This window comes from Populus nigra, chromosome 1 (genome assembly GCF_951802175.1).
Source record: "Populus nigra chromosome 1, ddPopNigr1.1, whole genome shotgun sequence".
NCBI lineage: Eukaryota > Viridiplantae > Streptophyta > Magnoliopsida > Malpighiales > Salicaceae > Populus > Populus nigra.
The window spans coordinates 20091115-20113973 of record NC_084852.1 but is presented as its reverse complement, the minus strand read 5'-3'; the positions used below and the strand labels follow the sequence as shown (position 1 = coordinate 20113973).

At 34.9% G+C, this 22859-nt stretch overlaps 1 protein-coding gene across 3 annotated transcripts; it reads right to left on the bottom strand.

Annotated features, from left to right (window-relative positions):
• Nucleotides 1-17231: 17231 nt before the first annotated feature.
• LOC133703579 (protein SOB FIVE-LIKE 5-like) lies at nt 17232-19402 on the bottom strand. Of its 3 annotated transcripts, none has more exons than XM_062128195.1 (4): nt 18514-19402; nt 18270-18356; nt 18097-18175; nt 17232-17653 (listed from the first exon to the last, which is right to left on the bottom strand). In XM_062128195.1, the coding sequence occupies exons 1-4, from the start codon at nt 18952-18954 to the stop codon at nt 17589-17591; spliced, it is 672 nt and encodes a 223-aa protein (XP_061984179.1). In that variant the 5' UTR covers nt 18955-19402; the 3' UTR covers nt 17232-17588. The 3 variants fall into 3 exon arrangements, with proteins under 3 accessions (XP_061984179.1, XP_061984167.1, XP_061984186.1); XM_062128183.1 differs by having other exon boundaries at nt 17303-17653; nt 18270-18359; XM_062128202.1 differs by having other exon boundaries at nt 17303-17653; nt 18102-18175; nt 18270-18359.
• Between the last annotated feature and the right edge of the window lie 3457 nt (nt 19403-22859).

Genomic DNA, 22859 nt, shown 5'->3' with positions numbered 1-22859 from the left:
TACTCCATTGCCATTTTTATCTGATATCTTTTGGGCTCCCTTCTTTTTCTTTTCTTTTTTCTTGCCATTTTCCCTTCTTCGGGATGTTTTTTAAACAAAGGCGAGGACTGGGAACTTCTCCGATTATTGAATTGCAATGAGAAGTATATATGGAAGTTGAGTTCAGGCACATGTTGTTCCAAGCTATAGCTATGGTGATATATAAAATGTCTTGCCATGATCTGCTGTCAAATTTTGGGGCTCAAGTTTTCACGTGCGTGATAAAAATTGAGGCTTGTTTCTTTTCTTTTTAAATTAACCAAACCCATGACTGTCTGTCCGTAAAATAAAAATCATATCTTCCAACTCCAGAAGGAGAAGTTGCTTTTTATTGATGAAAATTAATGATTATTTGCACTAGAAACATTTGTCCCCTGCTGTTTTGCTGATGATATCTAAGCAGGCTACAATTATATCCTGGTGTTAGATTAACATATACATATATAACATCATGATATTGTTGAAAGTAATTCAGATTTTAGTTATATAAAAAGTAGAGGATCCGGTCAACAGGTTCTGAAACGATAGACCAGTTAAGCCTGCATACTATATTTATTGTTTGGGATTTTTTTTAATATAGTTTAATTTCTTGTTTATTTAAGATTTAAAATCTATAAATAAACTTGTAATCACAAGTATAATTCAACATATATCCCCAGCCGAGTAGTTTCTACATATCTAAACTAGGTTGATTTCTTTAATTAATTAGGTTAAAACAGATTGTTTACATCAAGATTAATTAACGAATTTATAAAGAAAATTGTATTTCTAGAGCCTGGTAGCGTGGAAATCAAATCCCACAGTATTTATCAAGACGGGAAAAAATGACCACTTGTCAATTAGATCAAACCTCATTAATTACAATACAATACATTCATTACCAGAATTTTTAGGTTTATAGTAATTATTTTTCAAATATCTAGAATATACCGATGGATTTAGGTTGTTGGTAACCCCATCCATCATTGTTTTAAAACTCAGTCCGGCCCGGTGGGTCGATTCGGGATCCGACTGACCTGGGACTGGAACCAGGTCGGGTTGATAAAAAAATCGATTAGGAAATTGACCCCTGCAAAACCTAGTCGACCCGGGACCCGGTCGACTTGGGTAAACCCAGATGAGACCCGGCTGATTTATATATATAAAATGTTACCATTTTAGTTTTTTACTGTCAAACCATTTGTCACATAAATACAGAATCACGAAAAACTAATATGTTCAATCTTGTAAATCTTTAACTCTTCACAGAAAACTTGGCTTTTGAGGGGAGATTTTCGATTCTCAAGAGGAATAAAAGAATTGAGGATAAATCAGGGTCTCAATAGATGAAATGAGGAACAAGTTGATTCAGCTTTGAGAGTTGGGAAAAGAGGGATTTCAGATCTGCTTAAGTTAGGGTTTGATCTGTTGTTTGAAAAATTCGCCCACTGTGACTATGTTTGATTGTGTTTTTGGGTTAATTTTAAGTTTATGGAGACTAAGGTTGCTACTTTGAGATGACATAATAGTTGTGGTTGTGAAAGTAGGCATTGCTCTTGTATTTTGTAATCTCTTCTACGCCTTTGAGAAGGAACTTTGAATCCCAAAATTAAGGAGGTGATGGTGGGCTTGTGGTGGCTGTCGAGGTGGTGGGGAGGTAGTTTGTAAAAAACAGGGTAGGGATTTGTGTGTGCTGTGTTGTGAGGGTGATTGTGCTAATTATATAAGGGCAAGCAATGTTTGGTTTTAGATATGGTAAAACATGAGTGGCAAGCAAGGTTGTTCTCTAGAAACTTTTCTTTCTTTCAATAATGCTTATTATTATTATTATTAGTCCAAGGGCAAGTAAGGAATTCTTTTTTTTTGTTGACCCGGGTCAACCCATCTGACCCGTGACCCGATCATTATACCGAGTCAAGCACCGGATCGGGTTTAAAAACTATGTCATCCATAATAATTTAGAAATTTTTTTAAAAAAAATTCTATTAAACATAAATAGAAAATCAATGGCATTTGCGGTAATTTTTTTCAACTCTCTAGAATATATCGACGAACCTAAGTTCGTCAGTAACCCCATTAGTAATAATTTAAAAAAAATAATATATATATATATATATTAAACATAAATATAAAATAATTAAATTAAATTAAATTAATATAAAAATCAAATATTTATTATAAATCTAAACATTTATAAGTTCAGATAAAATTAATCTAGAATAGAGGCGTTGGAGGAGGAGGAGGCGTATCTTTGTCAGGACCGTGGGACGAAGAAAAGGGAGCACATGTACCACCCATCTATGATTTCATCTCTATTACCATTCGGTGGAGTTCGGTTATCTTAGCATTGAGTCGTTCATAATCAGCAGCAAGATGGGTTGTCTAAACTTGAACTCACTCGTCTAAAATCACCTCGAACTCTAGAGTTTAAGGGCTTGAAATCGATTACAAGCATCCAATGGTTGAAACATTGTGGGTCGTTTGCAAGTCCTCAGTCGTAGTGTTAGAGAAACTGTACATCCAATTTCTATCTGGTCCACCAAACGATGTGCCTCCAACTACATATCTGGATCGAGATCTGGATGGGTCAAAGTATCATCATTATATCTCTCCTTTAATCAGGTGTTATATGTATCCTGAAAAAAAAAGTCAACAAATTCAAAAAAATAATAATTTAAGAAAAAAAATGGTTGAAAACAACACGCCACAAAATGCTAAGCTCGGCACTCCACGAGCTATTGTACTCCTTTTTGCGGTCATCAATCCACACGTGCGTTTTCATAAAAAGCTCCATCGAGCTTGGTTCACTTCTAAGAATCATAGTTTGTAAGAGAAAATTATTAGTAGTTAAATATATTTATATAAAAAAACAAATAATTAAAAAAAAAGTCTTACAATCCACTCCGCATGCGAAATAAACATAATAGAGCCACTTGTGTGCATGGTAACAGAACCGTGAACACGCCAGTTTCAAATCTCTGCACCAGAGTGTGATCATTGCACGAAATGTTCGGACATCACATGCTGAATATATTTCACTCACACAGCCTCTGAGACATATGACGGTCTCCTATCCTTCCAAACTTTGACCTCCTTCTAGCCTGAAAGCCCTCTTTCTTTTGTATATTTTTGGCTTTTTTATGCCTAATACCAAAAATCATGCAACTTACATGATACAAATGAATTATATATTAGTAAATGAAAAATAATATCGAATAAAAGGATTAAAAAATCTTATCTTCACTTCAATCTTACTTTGTTGCAACGTGATTCTCTCAAACCCTCCTTATAATAGCATTATAAGATCTATCACATTCAAATTTATCCTTGCAATTAAAATTTGTAAAATAAAAGTTTTATTAATATGTTAATAAACTAATTGAATTAACATAATAAAAATAGATATTTAAATTAATATTAACCTTAAATCTTCTGAATCATGCATTAATCATAGGTTTCCATTTAGAATGTTTGGAAACCTAACTCCATTAAAACAATGGAATTTCCATTAAAGATTTCAATGTCAATGTTATGGTTCCGGCAGCCTCAATGTTTGTCAATCTGAAATTGCATTCATTAATTGAAATTAATTTTTCAAAAATTATTAACAAGTCGTTGTGATGGACCCCTCCCCCCTTGACATAGCGGCATTGCGCCTGACAAGCTCACATCATGAGTAGATGCATGTGTCTTAGGTGTCTGTTCTTAGTCGGCACCTAACAACTCATGCTCGTCTGAATCGCTACCAAAAGAACTAGCAGTGATCATGTTCATACAATATGCTATTGACTTTCTCCTAGGCATCTACACAAATTAAAGGATTAAGGTACCGTAAACTATTCATATTTTAAAAAAAATGAGCAGCACCTTCCCTAGATGGGAGACTACCCAAATTTTTTAAATCTATAAATACACTACAATTTAAATTGAATTTCCACAAACCAATATATTTTATTTCAATTTATGTCAATCGAATAATTTTAATGTTGTTAATTTAATCAAATTTTCAGTTAACTTTGCTACGACCATTTGTGAAATGATCATAGGATGTAAATATAAACACATTAAATGATATATAGTATCAATATTTCACATTTAAAACTATTCATTTATCATAACTATTATCATAGCTATTTTTTTATGTGGCTACTATTTTTATTATTATTTTTAAATAATTTTATTTTTCATGAAATAAAAAAAATTTGTTATCACCAACAAATCAATTAGCTAACCATAGTGATTATATGGGCCTAATAACACTAATTCTTTGTAGAATATTAAAATCACATAAAATTAATGTTTCCTTATCATTTAATAATAAATTAATGTCATTTTCATAATATTACATTATGATTTATAGCATTATACATTCGTGTTGTGCAAATTAATCGAAATTGTCTTCTTCTTCTTCTTCTTCTTCAATTTCATCATCTCTATCGCAATCTTATATGTTGATTTCATCGCTATCATCATCTTTATTGACTTCTGTATGTCTGCTATTTCTTAAAATATCATTTAACTCCTCAACCTCAATATCAATAAAAGTATTCTCGCCAACATGAAAATTTGAATTGTCCTTTAAGTCATTAGATGAAGTAACTCGATATGGATCAACTAACTCATCAAGTTGAAATGCATTATCTCCCATAGTTAATTCATTGTTGTCATCCTAAACAACCTAGACATGAACCTTGGGTTTGGTTTTTACTATGGATAACCAATCAACACTTGAACAATTCTTTCTAAAGGAAAAGGTGTATGTGTAATGAACTAGCTGGTATTGTTTGGCAAAAACAAAGACATCATCGATGTTGCAGAGTCTAACCTTTGTATTAATTTTGACTAAACCATAATGAGAATCTACTCTGATTCTTCTATTAGTGGTATCATACCAATGGTACTTGAATAAAAAGACTTTATTATGCTTTCTATGATATTACAATTCAATGACCTCTTGTAACTTCCCATAATAATCAATTTCAAACTCATTAGAAGTCCATCCTTCAACACAGATCTCACTATTATATCTCTTTCTACCATAACCATACTCTTCAATATGAAACACATGTTCATTGATTAAATACTCATTGTAACACTTCACCTTTCTTTCAGAACCTAAACTTAGTAAATTCAAAGTAACACTAATATTCTTTTTCAATTGATAAACCTGGTACATGAATTACATCTTCATCACAGTTAATAAGAAATGTGTAATGAAATTTAAGTATCCCAAGAGATAAGAATAATTAAATAGTCCTTACATATATAATTAACCGTATGGAAAAGTGTTCATCTTGTAATTGAAAGATTTCAAATTTAGTCAGCTGTGAGTTTTTTAACAATAAAAATTGACAATGTTACTTACAAAGAATTCAACAATAGATCAGTTTATGATAGTATAAGAGATAAATTGCTCAAAAGTAATAACAAATGGATTATTATACTTACTAAATAAAAGGTATCAGTTCATCATAATTGAATAGCACATAATTATGTGCTTTTCTGAATTCTATCTTTGTCAAATATCTTCTCTTCACAATATTTTTTAGTACAGGTCATTAAAGATGAGATAATATTGACAAGTTCACACTCAAAGGCACTTCCCCACCATCATCATATCTTAGAACGCGATTGATTCTTGTTCTCAAGTGATGTTTAAAATAGTACAAGATGTTGAGATCTCTTCAACAATATAAGTCTCGTATATCGAAGCCTCAACATACATCTTGTTTTTTACTTTTCTCTTGAGGTTGAACAAGTACATGTATGGAATTAAATGAATGTTTTGAATTTTTTTTTAAAGATAATAGAATTGTAATTATGATGCATATGTAATCTCTAACCTCTCGAATGGATACATCCATTTATATCGGATTGGACCTCCAACTTGAGATCTCTTCAACAATATAAGTCTCGTATATCAAAGCCTCAACATGCATCTTGTTTTTTACTTTTCTCTTGAGGTTGAACAAGTACATATATGGAATTAAATGAATTTTTTGAATTTTTTTTAAAAGATAATAGAATTGTAATTATGATGCATATGTAATCTCTAACCTCTTGAATAGATACATCCATCTATATTGGACTGGATCTCTAACTTTTACCTCAAACGATATATGTATAAGTAAATGCTCTATTGACTCGAAGAATGATAAAGGGAATATCATTTCAAGTTTGCAGATTATCTAGATGATATTTTTTCAAGCCTCTCAATGTATTGTGTCTACAACATGTTGGAACATATCTTTAAAGAAGTAATTGATCTTCTTTATGAGTGCATCTCATCTCTTCTTTGGCAATAAATCCCGATAAACTAGTGGAACGAGTGTTTGTATAAATATATGGCAGTCATGACTCTTCATTTCATACAATCCAAAATCACCAAACTTGATATGTTTGAAGCATATCCATCAGAAAACACAGACTCTTAAGTCATTGGTAGACAAGTAATTGTGCATTCTTGTCTAAGAAGAAACTGGCTTTGGACTTTGTGACCGGTGACCCACTATAAACTAATTCCATATTTTTACGGTGATAAAAAAAAAAAGATATATCCATTCTAACTTTAATGTTGTCCTTTTTCTTCCATTTCATGTTCATAACCATATTTGAAATATTTTCAAATACGTTCTTTTCAATGTGCATAACACCAAGGTTATGGTGGATGAAATTAGTATTCTAATAAATAAGCTCTTAGAAAATAATTCGTTTTACCTAATTTTGAGTCAAACCAAAACTAGAAAACTTTTACTTAATGAATTGAAAACCAAACACAATGTCATCATACTACAAAACCATGTCATACAATTCTTCACCCGACGATAACAGTGGTGCAACATCACTTTCAAGTTTACTAACAAAGAAGTCCTTTATGTTCTTTTGTACTAGTGATTCATTGGTAAGAATCGCTTGTGGCAATAAAAAAAGATGTTTTATTGTCATTTGTTAACATAAAGACCTTGTTATTTTGCATACAGTATAGACATGTTAGTTTTTCATACGAGCTCCAATAAAAAATCATTTCATACGCAGGAAAACCATTAATAGTCCACATTAAAGTTGCCTTCATCTGAAAATTATATTTTCTCGATACATCATATATCAAAGCCCTGAATGACCACAACTGCTTCAACTCATCAATCAATGGACGAAGAAAAACATCTATATTCTAACCCGAACTATTAAGATCAAGAATGATTGTAGATAAAAACATGAACTTCGACCTCATGCACATCCTCAATAGCAAGTTGTTAAATGTAAATATCACTGACCAACAAGAATAAGGAACAACAAATGACCTGAATAGATTGCATCCATTTATACATAACTCCAGATGCATGTTTCTTGATTCCACTGAAAATTAAGGATGCACACTATTAAATCATTTATAGGCTTCACCATCAGAAAGGTTCATCATCACTCCATCCACTTCATCATGTGAATGATGTCATATTATGTGCTCAATATTCTTTGATGATATGAATAACCTTTGCAGTTTAGGTGTAATTGAGAAGTATCTAAGTTTTTATATGCGACAAGAGTCATTCCCCTACTAGTTCTGGGTTTATAACGAGCATGCCCACATGTTCTCACTTGGTCAACTCTATATTTTCAGGGTAGTATAACATGCAGAAATTTAGACATATGTCAATTTTCTAGTATCTTGGGCTGAGTTGTTTCATCATGAATTTAACAGCGTAAAAGTTTTTTTTTCAACCTATTCCTTTCAGGAAAAATATTTTTTGCATATTCAACAATTTTGTCGTAATCAGTCTCACTCAACCCATGATCTGACTTGATGGTGAACACATGTGCAACAACCGATAATTTACTATGATTTGTGCACCCATCCCATAATGGTTAATCAAATTCTTTCAAAAAAATCAAAAAACTTGGTTGCGTCTGTATTAGGTTCTTTATATACTATTGGACATTGATCGGCATAACCTTGATCTATTCTCATCGCATCCATAATCATATTCCTATAAGGATTACTATTGTTTTCTACAATTCCATGCACGTTGCTAGAACTAGAAATTGACTCAACCATTCTTTTTATCACGGTTTCGTGAGGAACATATGGTTCTCCATGTACAAACCAACACCAAGTATATCTCCATTAATATTTTTTTTAGAAGATGCATCATTACAACATCTAGATTGAGAAACTTTTTATTTTTACACCTTCTATATGAATATCTAATATCACCTCTACAAATATTTATTAAATTAAATAATATATAATTAATAAAACTCTGAACCCCATTACAATAATTAATCCTACTTAACCCTGTGGGCGAATCTCAATATATCCATGAATGATTATCCATTACTTATGTCAAACCTATATAGAATATTGATGCAACATGCATTAATTAATTACATAAAATAAATAAATAACAAAACATTGGTTTAACTCAAACTTGTTCAAACTATTTTTATAGTAAAACTAGTTCATTATCAATTTATCTATATAAATTTAAATTTCTATACATTTATCAAAAATTCCAAAGTCAACAATAAAATTGACAAAATATAAAACGAACTCTTTAAATTATAAGACATTATTTATTTCATCACAAAACACTTAAGTTTCAAATTCAAAATAAATTTCATTAATCTACAAACAAATATAATTTTATAAAATCCCAAACAAACTCTAACATGTACAAATCATACATTCATACAATAAATTTCTATGGGAAAAAAGGTATAAAATAAGTAAACACCCAAACAAAATACATATATAATAAAAACAACATTTTAAAATTGAGTTTAAATAAAAAATATATAGTTTTTCTTACTTGAAGTGGGAAATTCTCAATAAAATTTAAATCAACAGGGATATTGACAAACTGGGTGTTGGGATAGCTAGATTTATAGTGGGAGGTGGTTGATTTGTGATAAAAATTGGGGGGTGTTTTTTGTTGAGAGGAGAATAAAGGCAGAAAAAGAAATAGGGGAGGGAGAAAAGAAAATCATTTATCGGGTCATAAATTAAATATTACTGATAGATTTATCAATGAATTTAATCGATGGATTTAAATTCGTCGAATTATGCCTGTAAAAATGACATGTCATCATATTATTTTTATATTCATTCTTTTCTCACTGTAATTTTTTTGGTATATATCGAGAGAATATTTTTGTCGGTGTTTACTTATGGATACTGTGAGGACATATTTAGTCATTGGAAAAATTCACTATAATTTACCGATGAAAATATTTTGTCGGTGTGTATTTGTATTTGTTAATTTTTTTAGTGATTATTGTTATGTAGAGGGACTTCAAATTAATTAAAACACATTTAATGGATGATCCATTCTGGATATGGACGTGCGCACAAACAGTAATGATTTGTGCAGCTGTTACAGAGAGCTGGAATCTTTTCTCTTCTTTTTCATGCAACTTTGTAATGCTTACATGATGCGGTAATGTTTTTCTTTGTCGCACGAACATTCATAATGTTTTTCATTCATTGACATTGTGATATCTGATAAGATGATTTAGAGAAAGATAAGAAGAGAAGGATATTTGAGAGAATTGTTCTTATTCATTCCCCTCTCTCACAGAACCTGTGCCTCTAAATAGGACACATTACAACGGTAATACAATGAATTAGGAAAAACCGGTACTAGAGCTAAAGACCAGGAATGCTTCCAGCTCATCCTTATCCCGCTACTTATTTGCTTGACAATTTCAACTAAACAAAAGTAATGACTAATTCAACTAATTAATTCAATACGTAGCACAGCCATGCCAAGCCATGCAGTGAACTGGAGAGTGTTCTCATCAATCCATCCCCCTTTTAACAGCCTTGTCCGCAAGGTTGAATTGGGGATAAGTCTTGGTAAATCGCCATAAGTTCTCCCATGATGCGTCCTCAGGAAGAGCTCCTTTCCATTGAACCAGAATTTCTGTTTTTGGACGATATTTCCCTTTCTGAATCACCCGCCGGTCTAAGATGGCCTCTGGTTCTGGTAACAAAACTTCCTCAGCTGAAATTGGTGGCAATGTTACCACCGTATCTTCCACAACAGGTCCCCACTTCTTTTTGAGCAAACTCACATGAAACACATTATGTATCCTTGCGTCTGTAGGCAGGTCTAATTTGTAAGCCACAACCCCTACTCCTGCAAGAACCCTAAATGGCCCAAAAAATCTTGGGGATAGCTTTAAGGAACTCCGAAAGGAGACTGATTTCTGGCGATAAGGCTGCAACTTCAAAAAACACATAATCCCCGACTTGAAAGGAGACTTCACGACGATGCAGATCAGCGCGCGTCTTCATGCGCTCTTGGGCCAACAACAGGTGACGCCAAAGATCACGTAATATCACCTCCCTTGTCTTTAGAATGTCATCCACAGCCTGCAGTTTTATGGTGCCTGGAACATAAGGAACCAAGGACGGAGGAGGAATCCCGTAGACTGCTTCAAAAGGGGAGATTTTACTTGCCGAATGCACTGCTGTATTATACCCATATTCAGCCCAAGCAAGCCACTCCATCCATTTTTTTGGTTGATCGGACGTGAAACAACGTAAATACTGCTCTAGAGTCCGATTTACCACCTCGGTTTGTCCGTCGGTTTGGGGATGATAACTGGAACTGTAGCACAATTTTGTGTCATGCAGTCGAAACAAGGATTTCCAGAAATCGCTAATAAAGATTTTGTCGCGATCGCTCACAATTGAAAGCGGCATCCCGTGCAATTTCACCACATTATTCATAAAACATTTTGCCACTACTATAGCCGTGAATGGATGTCGTAATGGCATAAAGTGTGCATACTTTGAGAGACGATCCACCACCACCATAATCACGTTATACGCTTGTGATAGAGGTAACCCTTCGATGAAGTCCATCGATATATCGGTCCAAATCCGCTGAGGCACCGGAAGAGGCTGAAGTAACCCAGCGGGCCGAAGGGTCTTATGCTTACACCTTTGGCACACCTCACAATCTCTAATAAATCGCTTGATGGAACCGCGAATGCCCGGCCACAAGAAGCTAGAAGAGATGCGTGTAAGAGTCTTGAGGTACCCAAAATGACCCCCTGCCGGGGAAGAGTGGCCATCGGCCAATACCGCAGGTAATAAGAAGGAAGTGGGACTTAAGTGGATCTTTCCTTTTTGCATCCACACGCCATCTCGTTGGACACACTTTAAGGATCGATTGGCAGCCAGTGTAGCATAATAAGGCTGCTAGAGAACCTCCTGTTGAAGATCAGCCCACCACTTTCCAATCGGCATGGACAAGGCGTTGAACTGAAGTGCTGCCACCCTCGAAAGCGCATCAGCACCTTGATTCTCCTTCCCCTTCCGGTACTGGATCTCATAGTCAAACCCCATAATTTTTGGTAGCCACCGAGCTTGTGACGGTGTGGTGAGTCGCTGTTCCAAGAGGTACTTGAGACTGCGATGGTGCGATGGTCCGTTTTGATCACAAAGGACCTTCCTAGTAGATAAGCTCGCCATCTTCTCACTGCCTTCACCACAGCTAACATCTCTTTGTCATAGGTTGACAAGGATTTCGCCTTTCCTTTTAAAGCTTCACTGTAATATGCTATGGGTTGATTGTTCTGAGTCAAAATGGCACCTAACCCATCACCACAAGCATCACACTCTACCATGAATTGCTCAGTAAAATTTGGCAGACGCAAAACCGGGGTTGAAATGAGGGCCTTTTTCAAGAGATTAAAGGCAGCAAGAGCCTCCTCATTCCAGCTGAATCCTTCCTTAGAGAGGAGCCTGTTTAAAGGAGCAGCTAACACCCCAAAGCCTCTCACAAACTTTCAGTAATAACCAGCTAGCCCCAAAAACCCACGGACACTCTTGGCTGATGTTGGTACTGGCCAATTCTGGACGGCTTGAACCTTCTGTGGGTCGACCGCAACCCCTTCAGCAGAAATAAGATGCCCCAAATACCCCACTGTCAATACCCCGAATTGGCATTTTGACAGCTTGGCATATAGCTTATTGGTCGCTAGGACATGTAGCACCTTCCGCAAGTGTTGCAAATGATCCTCCCAAGACCTGCTATATATCAAAATATCATAAAAAAAAAAACCAAAACAAACCGTCTCAAATGAGGTCGAAAAAGGTCGTTCATGAGACTTTGAAAGGATGCGGGAGCGTTTGTCAACCCAAATGGCATGACCAAAAACTCGTAGTGCCCATCATGTGTGCGAAATGCAGTCTTCGGAATATCTTCAGGATGGACCCGGATCTGGTGGTACCCGGAGCGCAGGTCAAGTTTTGAAAATACCTTTGCGCCATGTAACTCATCAAGTAACTCGTCAATTACCGGTATAGGAAATTTGTCCTTAACCGTAATTTCGTTGAGTGCTCGATAGTCCACGCAAAATCGCCAAGACCCATCCGTTTTCTTTATCAGCAACACTGGGGATGAAAAAGGACTCCGACTTGGGCGAATAATTCCTGACTGCAGAAACTCCTTAACCAGCCTCTCAATTTCATTTTTTTGATAGTGTGGGTACCGATATGGCCTGGTGTTAACTGGGGGCTGATTCTGTAATAAAGGAATTCTATGATCGTGGTTGCGCGTAGGGGGCAACTCCTTCAGTTCCTCAAACACATGAGAAAACTCTGTCAATACCTGCTTGAGTTCGGGTGACCATGGAACGGCTTGTGTTACATTCTCCTCTGGAACCTTATGAACAAAGAACCCCATGCCTGAAAATTGCAGCAACTCTTTTTCGCCTAAGGGAGCAAGGTCTGTGCTGGACAATCCCGTTAATACATGAATTTTCCCATTCTGTTTGAATGACATACGGAGTGTCTTGTAGTCCATCTCAATTGGTCCCAACGTCCTCAACCATTGTACTCCTAAGACTGCTTGACAGGCTGCCACGGGAAGCACAAAAAAATCAGCTCTTATTGTAATTCCCTGAATTGAGATGGATAACCCAAGGCATCTTCCCGTGCATTCTATCACCTCCTTGTTTCCCACCGTGACTTTGAATGTCCTACCACGAACCACCCGTAGTCCCAACTTGGCTGCCACGGACTGGTCAATGAAGTTGTGGGTGCTGCCGCCATCGATGAGGATGATAATCCCAGTATGCCCGATCCTTCCTATCACCCGAAAGTTCTGTGGGTGATCAGTACCAGTCATCGCATGAAAGGAGATGTCAGGAATAGCTTCTTCAGGTGTCTCAATTTCCATCTCCTCATCTTGTTCTTCATCCAATTGCTGCATATCCACCATCATAAATAACTGAGGTTTAGAACAACGGTGGCCAGGTGCATACCGTTCATCGCAATAAAAGCACAACCCTTTTTCTCGTCGCTCCCTTGCTTCCTGCCCCGTAATTCTGCGAACATGTCCACTGTAGGATCCAGCATTCGGAGATGGCTTAGGTGGGGGTCCCAGAAGTCCCACCGTGGAAGGCTGTTGAGGTCTGGCTTGATAGGAAGTTGTTGGCAGCTGTCTGATCGGAGTATTGGTTCTCTTCTGAAACTGGTTCCTCTCTTCAATTAGGTGAGCCACGCTAATGGATTCAGAGAGTGTTCGGGGTTGCTTCACTCGTACATCAAGGCGAATTTCATCCTTTAATCCAGCAATGAAACACCCCACCAAGAAATTTTCGGGAAGACCATCCACCTTATGAGAAAGTTTTTCAAAGGCCTCCTGGTATGCATTAACAGTGGTGGTTTGTTTGAGCCGTGATAATGCTTCGGACGGATCCTCATAATCCGTTGGTCCAAAACGATGAAGAAGTGTCGTGACAAATTCATGCCATCGCAATTGTCCCCTGGTCTTAGTGTACCACTGATACCATTGCAGGGCTACATTGGTCAAGTGAAAGGATGCCAATTGAACCCGTTGGTTAGCCTCAATATTTTGGAATTCAAAATATTGCTCTGCTTTGAATATCCACCCAGTGGGATCGTCTCCTTCCCCGGCATACGTTGGGAAGTTCAGCTTGAGAGTGGTGTGACTTCTCTCTAATTGAGACTGAGCTGACGTGGAGGGCCGATCATGTGAATGAGCCCCAGTCGCAAAGGGATTGTCGTCCCTGTCATGGTTGCGAGTGGATTGGGCCATCCTGAGTGCTTGCAGCTCTGCCATAACACCTTGTAGAGCGTCATTGACTCTACTGAAATTGAGAGTCAGTTCATCAAAGTGGCTATCGTGTCGAGCAAGAGTTTCCGTGACATCCATGCGAAAGTCTGCATTAGTTTTTCCGCGGGTATCCATGAATCGGAAGGGCTCTGATACCACTGATAAGATGATTTAGAGAAAGATAAGAAGAGAAGAATATTTGAGAGAATTGTTCTTATTCATTCCCCTCTCTCACAGAACCTGTGCCTCTAAATAGGACACATTACAACGGTAATACAATGAATTAGGAAAAACCGGTACTAGAGCTGAAGACCAGGAATGCTTCCAGCTCATCCTTATCCCGCTACTTATTTGCTTGACAATTTCAACTAAACAAAAGTAATGACTAATTCAACTAATTAATTCAATATGTAGCACAGCCATGCCAAGCCATGCAGTGAACTGGAGAGTGTTCTCATCAATATCCAAGACTTTAGCAGAAGTCTAGCTTGCTTAATCACCCGTATGGCCCTAGATGTATTTGTGCTTGTAGCTTTTGACATACTTTCTAACGCATCTTATTTTTATATTCTAATAATTTAGCATTATAGTCTCTTTTTTATTTTATTAATTTTACTATATTTATCTTAATTTAGATTTTTTAATTTAATTTAATCTATTTTACTATGGATTAAATTTATCATATTTTAATAACCTAGAAAAATTATAACCTATGCCATACTTCATGTCAAAATCTCTTTTATTTTTCTATTCCAAGTTCAATTCTATTGAAAGTAAGTACTTGATTTAAAAAAAACTACATGGCCACTTAATTTATGCGCCTTGATTGCAGAAACACGTCCTTGTGCCCCTTCTTTTAATTAACCAATAAAATTTGTTATTATAATGGCATGTAGACGTCCTTGTTAAGTGATATGATCTTTTATTTTAGAAGTTTAGATGATCAGTTATGGTACTTGCTGATTCATAACACATGTAGCGATGGGGGTTGGCAGAGATGATAAGAGACAAGGAGACTATTGTCATGAGAAATGGGAACACTTGTAGTTAAAAAACGGCATTGGAGACAGGAATACAAATCAGCTCAGCGTATATAAAACGACAAAGCCGCTCCGTTCCCCGCTGTATGTTACAGGGGATTAATGAAGGTTTTGTTTTGGTAGTGGTTGGAAGGGCAATGGACGTTATTCCCATACTCGCTTGGATCCTTATCCAAAATGATGGGCAGCACTGGGGAGGCAAAACCTAACACTGACCACTCCTGATTATATATGTTATTATCGCTATGCATTTGTTTAATTGATCTTTTAGAATTCTCTTTGCTCTTTGTTTAGGGTTTTGTAATTTTTGTTTTCCTACATAGAAAACTCCCATTGCAGAAGCTGTGAGGAAAATGAACATGTGGGGTGTAGCTCAGAACTTGGACATCCTAAATTCCCAAGGGATATCTTTTGTTTAATCTTACTCAGCCTTATAGATAGATACCAAATTATATATACATAATGTCATAATTAGGAAATGACCGAGTATAGCTGAATGAATAAAGAAATGCAAGGGAAGGATATATAATTGTGCATGACATCAAGTCCAATGACAGATGCAAAGCAGACAAGGTTGGAGAGGGCAAAATTCTCCATAAAATATGAACACTTTTATATATATAAATTGTTTTTAAATAAGATCCTTCCAAAATGAGATAAAGAGCACGTAATAAACAAAATGAGGCATGTTCCATTGGGTCAGGAAGATCTGAGGCAGGATCTCCAGGTCTTAAAAAAGGGTCTTGGAAATGCATTTGAAATATTCCAACATTGAGTTTGTCATTTCCTTTGACATCTCTGAACTTATCTGACTACCCATCACCCCTAATTGCACTTTCCATCATCCTGTCTCATTTTCATGTCCATATTAAGCCAAATCTTTGTGCAAGTCTGAAAACTAGCTAGTAGCACTATCATCATGAATTAATGGAGCCTTGTCTGAACACTTAGGGACACGGTGGAGGCTTTGTCCTTGTCAGTGCTCAAGAGTCGAGCCTTTTCAATGATATGTTTTTTTCTCTTCTAGATTTGGAGAAACCAAACCTAAGAAAATCTGATTATTTGATCATTATTTTAATCATGTCTAGATAGCCACCAATGTTAGCTAGGTTGTGCATGGTACTTTCTTGTACTGTTTGCTGGGATAGAATATAGATATTAAAAAAAAAAAAAAAAAAAGAGGAATCTGAGCGTCTCAGTTATAGACTTACTTCGTTAGATGATTAGATGTGAACGCTTCAATTTGCCAATGATCCTCGTTTTCTCTCTCTGTGATTCTCTTGACGTTGGTTTCTTTATCCAGCTTTCTTATTGCCAGATCAAGGGCCTCAATTCTTGAATTTTATTTGGAGTAGTTGGTGAATTCGAGACTTTATGCAAGTAGCTAGTACTTCATAAACTTGGTTTTCCAGGAATTGAGAGCTACAATTATTGGGAGAATGCATGGTATGGAAAATGTAAGGGGAATTGAGAATTGACAGCTAATTATCGGCATAATCATGATCAAGTCCGACACGCATGAAACACGAATTGAAATTTGAACACAGCCAAAGAAGGACCGATTAATTAGTGGCCAAAATAAGTTGCTAATAAATATCAAACTAATTAAGATTATGAAGTGTGAAACATGCATGGAATTCTCTACCTCTGAACAAGTTTACCATAAATCTCACAAGCAGGAAAAGTTGCAAGTTGTTCTGCTAAAGTGGTTATCCAGTAAGCCACTTCTTCAGTGTAGAGGGTTTCTCTTTTGAAGCATTGTAAATTCAATATAAAAATTTAAGTTATTAAATAAAATCTCAAGATACAATTTATATTATCATTTAACATATTCTTTCAAGTAAATATTTGTTAAGCTTGAAACTTACACAGACTTATACTACTTTATGTTTAACTTTTATTATATAAATAGAAATGGTGTGATTTGAACTTATAACCACTTGATTATTAAAGTACTCATGTCAAGTCAAAAAATCAATTCAACTAAAAAACTTGAACTATTAAATAAAATTTTAAAATATAATTTATATTATTTTCTAATAAACATATTCATTTATTTGCACATTGTAAGATCACATAGTGGTAGTGGTTTAATTATGAGATATCGAGTGCTGATTTAAAAAGAGAGCATGGGGCTCCATTAACAACAAGGACTGGGGATAACTGCAGGCAGAGGCTGCATGCCTCAAAGGGCACAGCACATTTTTGTACCCACTATTCATTGGCAAGAGAAATAAATATATTTTGCTCTTAAGTATGTTCCCATTGCATTGACAGGAAAAGGAAAAACTTCAAAAGAAAAGAAGAAAAATTAAAGGAAGAGGATCTTTTGAGACCCTTTTTTTTTTTCTTTTTGTACTTTGGCAGCCCTTTCTTTCTTTCTTTATTTTAGTTGGTTACATTTGGCAGCCCTCTTTCCTTCGTCTCTTTTAGAGCAACTTCAACAGTAATAATTCCAATGACAGGAAGTATCACCATACATTGCTCTTCCCTCAATTAAACCACCTGAAGAAATTGAAACATTCACCATTACCAAGAATTTGAAAGGGAAAAAAAAATTGAAGCTCTATTTACGTGGCTAATTGGTTAAAGACTACTCTGTAACTTGTGGTCAAAAGGAGATTAGTCTCTAACTTCTTCTTTTATATCAGTAATGGAATCTTTCTGTCAATTTTGACAGTAAATATGATCATGTGATCGTCGAGAAGGACGATGCTTGTGTGCCTCATGACACATGTCATCCTTTTACACGGTCATGTGACCACATATGCTGAGAAATGGAAGAAAAAATGGACAGAAAGGCTACAATATTATTGATCGAAAAATAAAATCAGGATTTAAATTAGGATTAAAGGAAGTTAGAGAGTAATATCGAAAGTTTAGAAGGCTAAAACAGTGAAATATTTTATCTGCCATGCCTTGCTAGAACTAAATATAATGAAACATACTTAACTGGTTATTTTGAAGTTTGTTTCCAGATAGAGAAGGGTGTGTGTAACCAATGTGGTCTTGATATGTAGATCTTCCCTGCAAGAACGAGCATGCTTTGTATCACTAACAAGAGGTTATTTTGATGTTAAAAAGGCAGACAAAACTTAAAATGGTAAATTTGGCCAAGTACCTGAAAATGAGTTGCTGAAAAACTTTGTGAATAATCGAAGACACTCTCCATTGAATCTTGGTTACCGTTGGAGAGAGCAAAATTATTCTGCTGTAGATTTTCAATAAAAAAAAACCCAACAAAACAAAGTTAATTATTGCAAGAACAATGAACGTATATTACAGAAAGGGAAATGTGAAAGTTCTCTAATCGGCATCATATATGTAGTCAATACTGGTATAAACCTATAGGTTTCTGAACAAACCTTGGAGAAGTTGAATGCAGGAGAGCTAGCAGTATCATCAAGAAAAGGAGGCAGTTCTTGATCCTGTCTGTGACGTGACTGACGGCTATGTTCTTTCTTTTTTTGCCTATAATTGGCACCATTGTTCAGCAATGTAGTGCCCTTGAGTGATGGATAAAAGTGGCCATTATCACAGTTGAAGTAACTTTCATCTTCATGGAAATGTGGAGGACCAGAAGATGCGTCAGAGACCATAGACAAGTCCTCCTCCTCCTCCTCATCTTCTTCTTCACTCTCCTCTCTAGTGTTTTTACCTTTTCTACAAAGACCAGCACTCTCTGCATCAACAAAGTTGGTCTTATGTCTATGTTTAGAATTTGGGTTAGAAAGAAAAGATTGTTCCAAGTATAGTGTCCAACCAGACTCACAATCAGCACTGCATTCTGAGGCCAGGAAATTCATTTTCCTCCTCGCTAGTACTTAGCTATAGCTATTTCTCTTTGTTTACAAGTCTCAAAGAAACTACAAGAGATGAGAACATTTCTTGTATGAGCCTGCCTTTTTATCAAGAAGGAGAGCTAGCTAGGGGCAGTAACAAACACAGTGGGGCTCTATGTAAGTCTATTTTTGGTGCTGAGCTAGGGATAGAACTTCCAACTGTGGGGAAGGTGTGGAAAAAACCAAAGCGTATCGGGCTCAAATCCTAGAGTATTTTTGTCCTCACTCTCCTCATTCATACTCTCTATGTGAATGTATCAAATTTGCCAGTTGGGAGAGTAATAGTGGGTGCATGTAAGAGAGAAGGGAAAGCCACAACCTCTTCACATGCTAGACAGCTAGGCACTGTACTCTACTCTCTTAACAAAACCAGGTACACGTCCATTTTCCCTTCCACATCCCTTGTGCAGTGATGCCTCTCTATCTCTCTTGTCACCAAGCTTTATATATATATATATATATATATATATATATATATATATATATATATATATATATATATAGTTTAATTCTATCTGATTTTATTGTAACTAATCCATTGGCACATGCTATGCGGAAAGAAAAAAATGTGACAAAAAAAATTCGTTATTATCTTCTAAAAAAATAAATTTTAATTATGAATTGAATAGTGTTTTTGTTTAATATTAAGATAGAAATATAATGGATTAATCTGGGCTAATATGAAGAGTTACGGGGATAATCTTGAAAAAAACAAAATGAAAAACTAAATTCTCAATCAATTTAATATTAAAAGATTAAAATACTAAGAAAATAGCATTTAACTATTAAAAAAAATCTAAATAAACTCGATTTAACTAAGTAGTAAACTCATAATGCATATCATCATATTTAATATTTTTTTATAGTAGAGATTATTTTTTATTTAATTATACAATGATAACACGAGATTTTTTTTGAAAAAAAAATAAGAATCAAATTAAAAATGAAAAAAAATTATTTATCTAATCAAACAGTGATTTTTGAGAGACTGAACAATGACTTCAGCAGCTCTATTAAAAATGCCACAAGAATTAGTTTAATTTCTGTCAATAATAATTATGGTTTGCTATTATCTCTTCTTAATGTTAAATACACGTGTGGTCCTACGTCGAATAATTTGGTACAAATAATTAAATTTTTGTGTACAGATATAGCTAGATATTTTTCCAATAAAAAGTAGTGCGCATTATCATGTCCCAATATTTATCTTAGCATGTGTCATGTTTAGTTGATCTCCTTGAGCTATGAAACCACTTGTGTGGTGATATTGATAGTGAAGAAATACAGCTTAGAGACTCCTTTGTTAAGTTATTACTCGCCACACACACAAATGTAAGGCATGACTGCACGAGTGGAGACTGAAGAGTGAATGCAAAATTTCTTGGGGCAAGGTCCGCAAGGAGTGTGATGCTCTACTAATTCAGTTGACCAGCTAGGTTTTTATGAATCTCCACATGCTCTCTCCTCTTTTCAAATACTATATATATATATATATATATTCCTTTAATTTTACAGTCCCTCGATGATCTATATATTGAAGAAATAGAAATCACACATGCATGTGGGCACGTGTGCATATATGTTTGCATAAAAATGCATACGCGAGAGCTTCTAAATATTCACACACATGTATGCACATGCACACGCACTTCAACCTGAAATTCTCTGTAAGATTTTCCATTTAGTATTCTCACTTGTGTGGTGTTTGGCGCTCATTCCAAGGTTAACTTCTTCTTCACCCATTTTGTAAAGTAAAGACCTCAATATTTACTCCAAATATTGGGCCGGGATCGAAGTATAGCAGCTACCGCTTCAGTTACATGTTTATACAACGCACGTATCATATGGTGAATTTAAAGTATATCTATCTAGGGTTCTAATTAATATACCTACCATGTGATGACTCTTTCACTGATGACCTCTCTCGATCTGAAATGGTTGTGTTCACTCTCACCACATGATCACATTAAATTGGATGCTGAGTTCTCCTCTGCTTTCTCTCAGCTTCTGAATGAAGCCGAAACTATTAGATGGTTATATATAATTAATATATAATCATGGAGATATCCAACTGGCTGGCTGGCTGGCTGGCTGGCTAGCAGCTTCAAATGGTGACCGTGGAAGCAACTGTACCTCCGGTGATCATTACTTTTTTTTCCCCTCTTCATGACATCGGTGCACGTTGTCATATATAGCAGAATTCTTCTTTGTGTGCTAGCAAAACCCTTCTTGGAATTTAAGCCGAAGACAGCACGCATATATATATATATATATATATATATATATATTGTTATATTTTTATAATACTTAGGAGTTTTTAGAATTTCGTTAGACAAATTTAGAGTTATTTAGGGATTTATTATCTAAAGATCTAATTTTCTTTGGCTTTGAATAATTTTTTAAAGGTTGTGTTGTTACAAACCACAAGTCGTCCAATTATTCGGCTTCCAACGGTAATCCACACGAACCACAAGTGAGAAATCTCCTAAATCCCTAATTAGAAGAGAGTGATTGTTATGTCTAGAGTGCTCACTTTAATTGTATGTTTACATAGTTTTTTTTATCTAACAAACAACCTCTAAGAAATAAGAGGCATGGCTTATTATTTATAGGGGAATCAAAAAAACCTTATAAATTGACAAAATATCATTTTTCCCCTTAATAATATCCATATATTAATTCAGGATAGTTTTAAAAATGAACTCAATCAAGTCCTTACTTGATTTTTCTATGTCTAAAAATATAATCTTTATATTAATTATATTCTAGTCCTTAATATCTAAAATATATTTTAATCAAATCATACTTAATTAAATCATCTCAATTTAATTTCTGACCAGTGGTACTTAATGTGTGTAACCCATTAGGTTTCTAATATATTGGTACAAATATAAATTCTAATTCTAATTAAATAGAATTAAATAATTTAATTTATTATCAATTAAACAATTGAGTAATTTATATTTAAACATCAGGTGCATCATCTAGCAACGTGTCATGATTCCTCAAATATTAGAAAAGTCATTAGTGGTTTGACTTAACCTTTCAGTGACCGGTTTCTCAATGTAATTAATATTCTTTAATCAATAATATTTCGATTTAACATTAAAGTATAGAGTATCAATCTAATAGTCATTGATCATTTGAATAAGATTTGAAACTCTTTTCAAATCTCATAACATCTTGGCCAAAGGATTTCTCAATCAACACTATTTGAAAACAAATGGAATATTTTTCCTAATTCATTTAAGGTGATGAATTCTCTCTTGATCACTCAAGTACCTCCATATAGTTCATGATATACTCAATGTCTATCTTTTCGTTACCTCGAGTAAGATAACATGTAACAAGATCAAAACATAATATTCTTTATACAAGATAACTTAGTAATCTCAAATCTAAGGATCACTTACACAATTATCATGTAAGTCTTTCCATAGACATAAGTGATGACTAAAATGGATGACTAAACATGACACATGCTAAGATAAAAATTAGGACATGATAATATGCACTACTTTTTATCTGGAAAAATATCTAGCTACATCACACAAAAATTACATGTATTTAACATTAAGAAGAGAAAATAGCAAACCATAATTATTATTAACAAAAACTAAACTAAGTCTTGTGGCATTTTTATTATAGCTGAAATCATTGTTTAGTCTCTCAAAAATCACCGTTTGATTAAAAAAAATCTTAATTCAAATAATTTTGAACTTCTAATTTTTCTTCTCTATTAATAGATCCTATAGCCAAGTATAGGATACCATTTCTATCATATCTCTCTCATTCTGTGTCTTAAAATACATGTCTTTGAAGAGAGGTGTTTCATGCAAAATAGATAATAATTCAATCTTAGATTCTTT

What these genes read in the sequence shown, in the direction of transcription:
- LOC133703579 (XM_062128183.1), bottom strand. Translation starts at nt 18,954, where the DNA reads ATGAATTTCCTGGCCTCAGAATGCAGTGCTGATTGTGAGTCTGGTTGG. An exon ending in TTTCAGCAACTCATTTTCAG is followed by an intron (nt 18,176 to 18,269) that starts GTACTTGGCCAA and finishes TCGTTCTTGCAG; the next exon opens with GGAAGATCTACATATCAAGA. An exon ending in ACTTCAAAATAACCAGTTAA is followed by an intron (nt 17,654 to 18,096) that starts GTATGTTTCATT and finishes CAATTTCTTCAG; the next exon opens with GTGGTTTAATTGAGGGAAGA.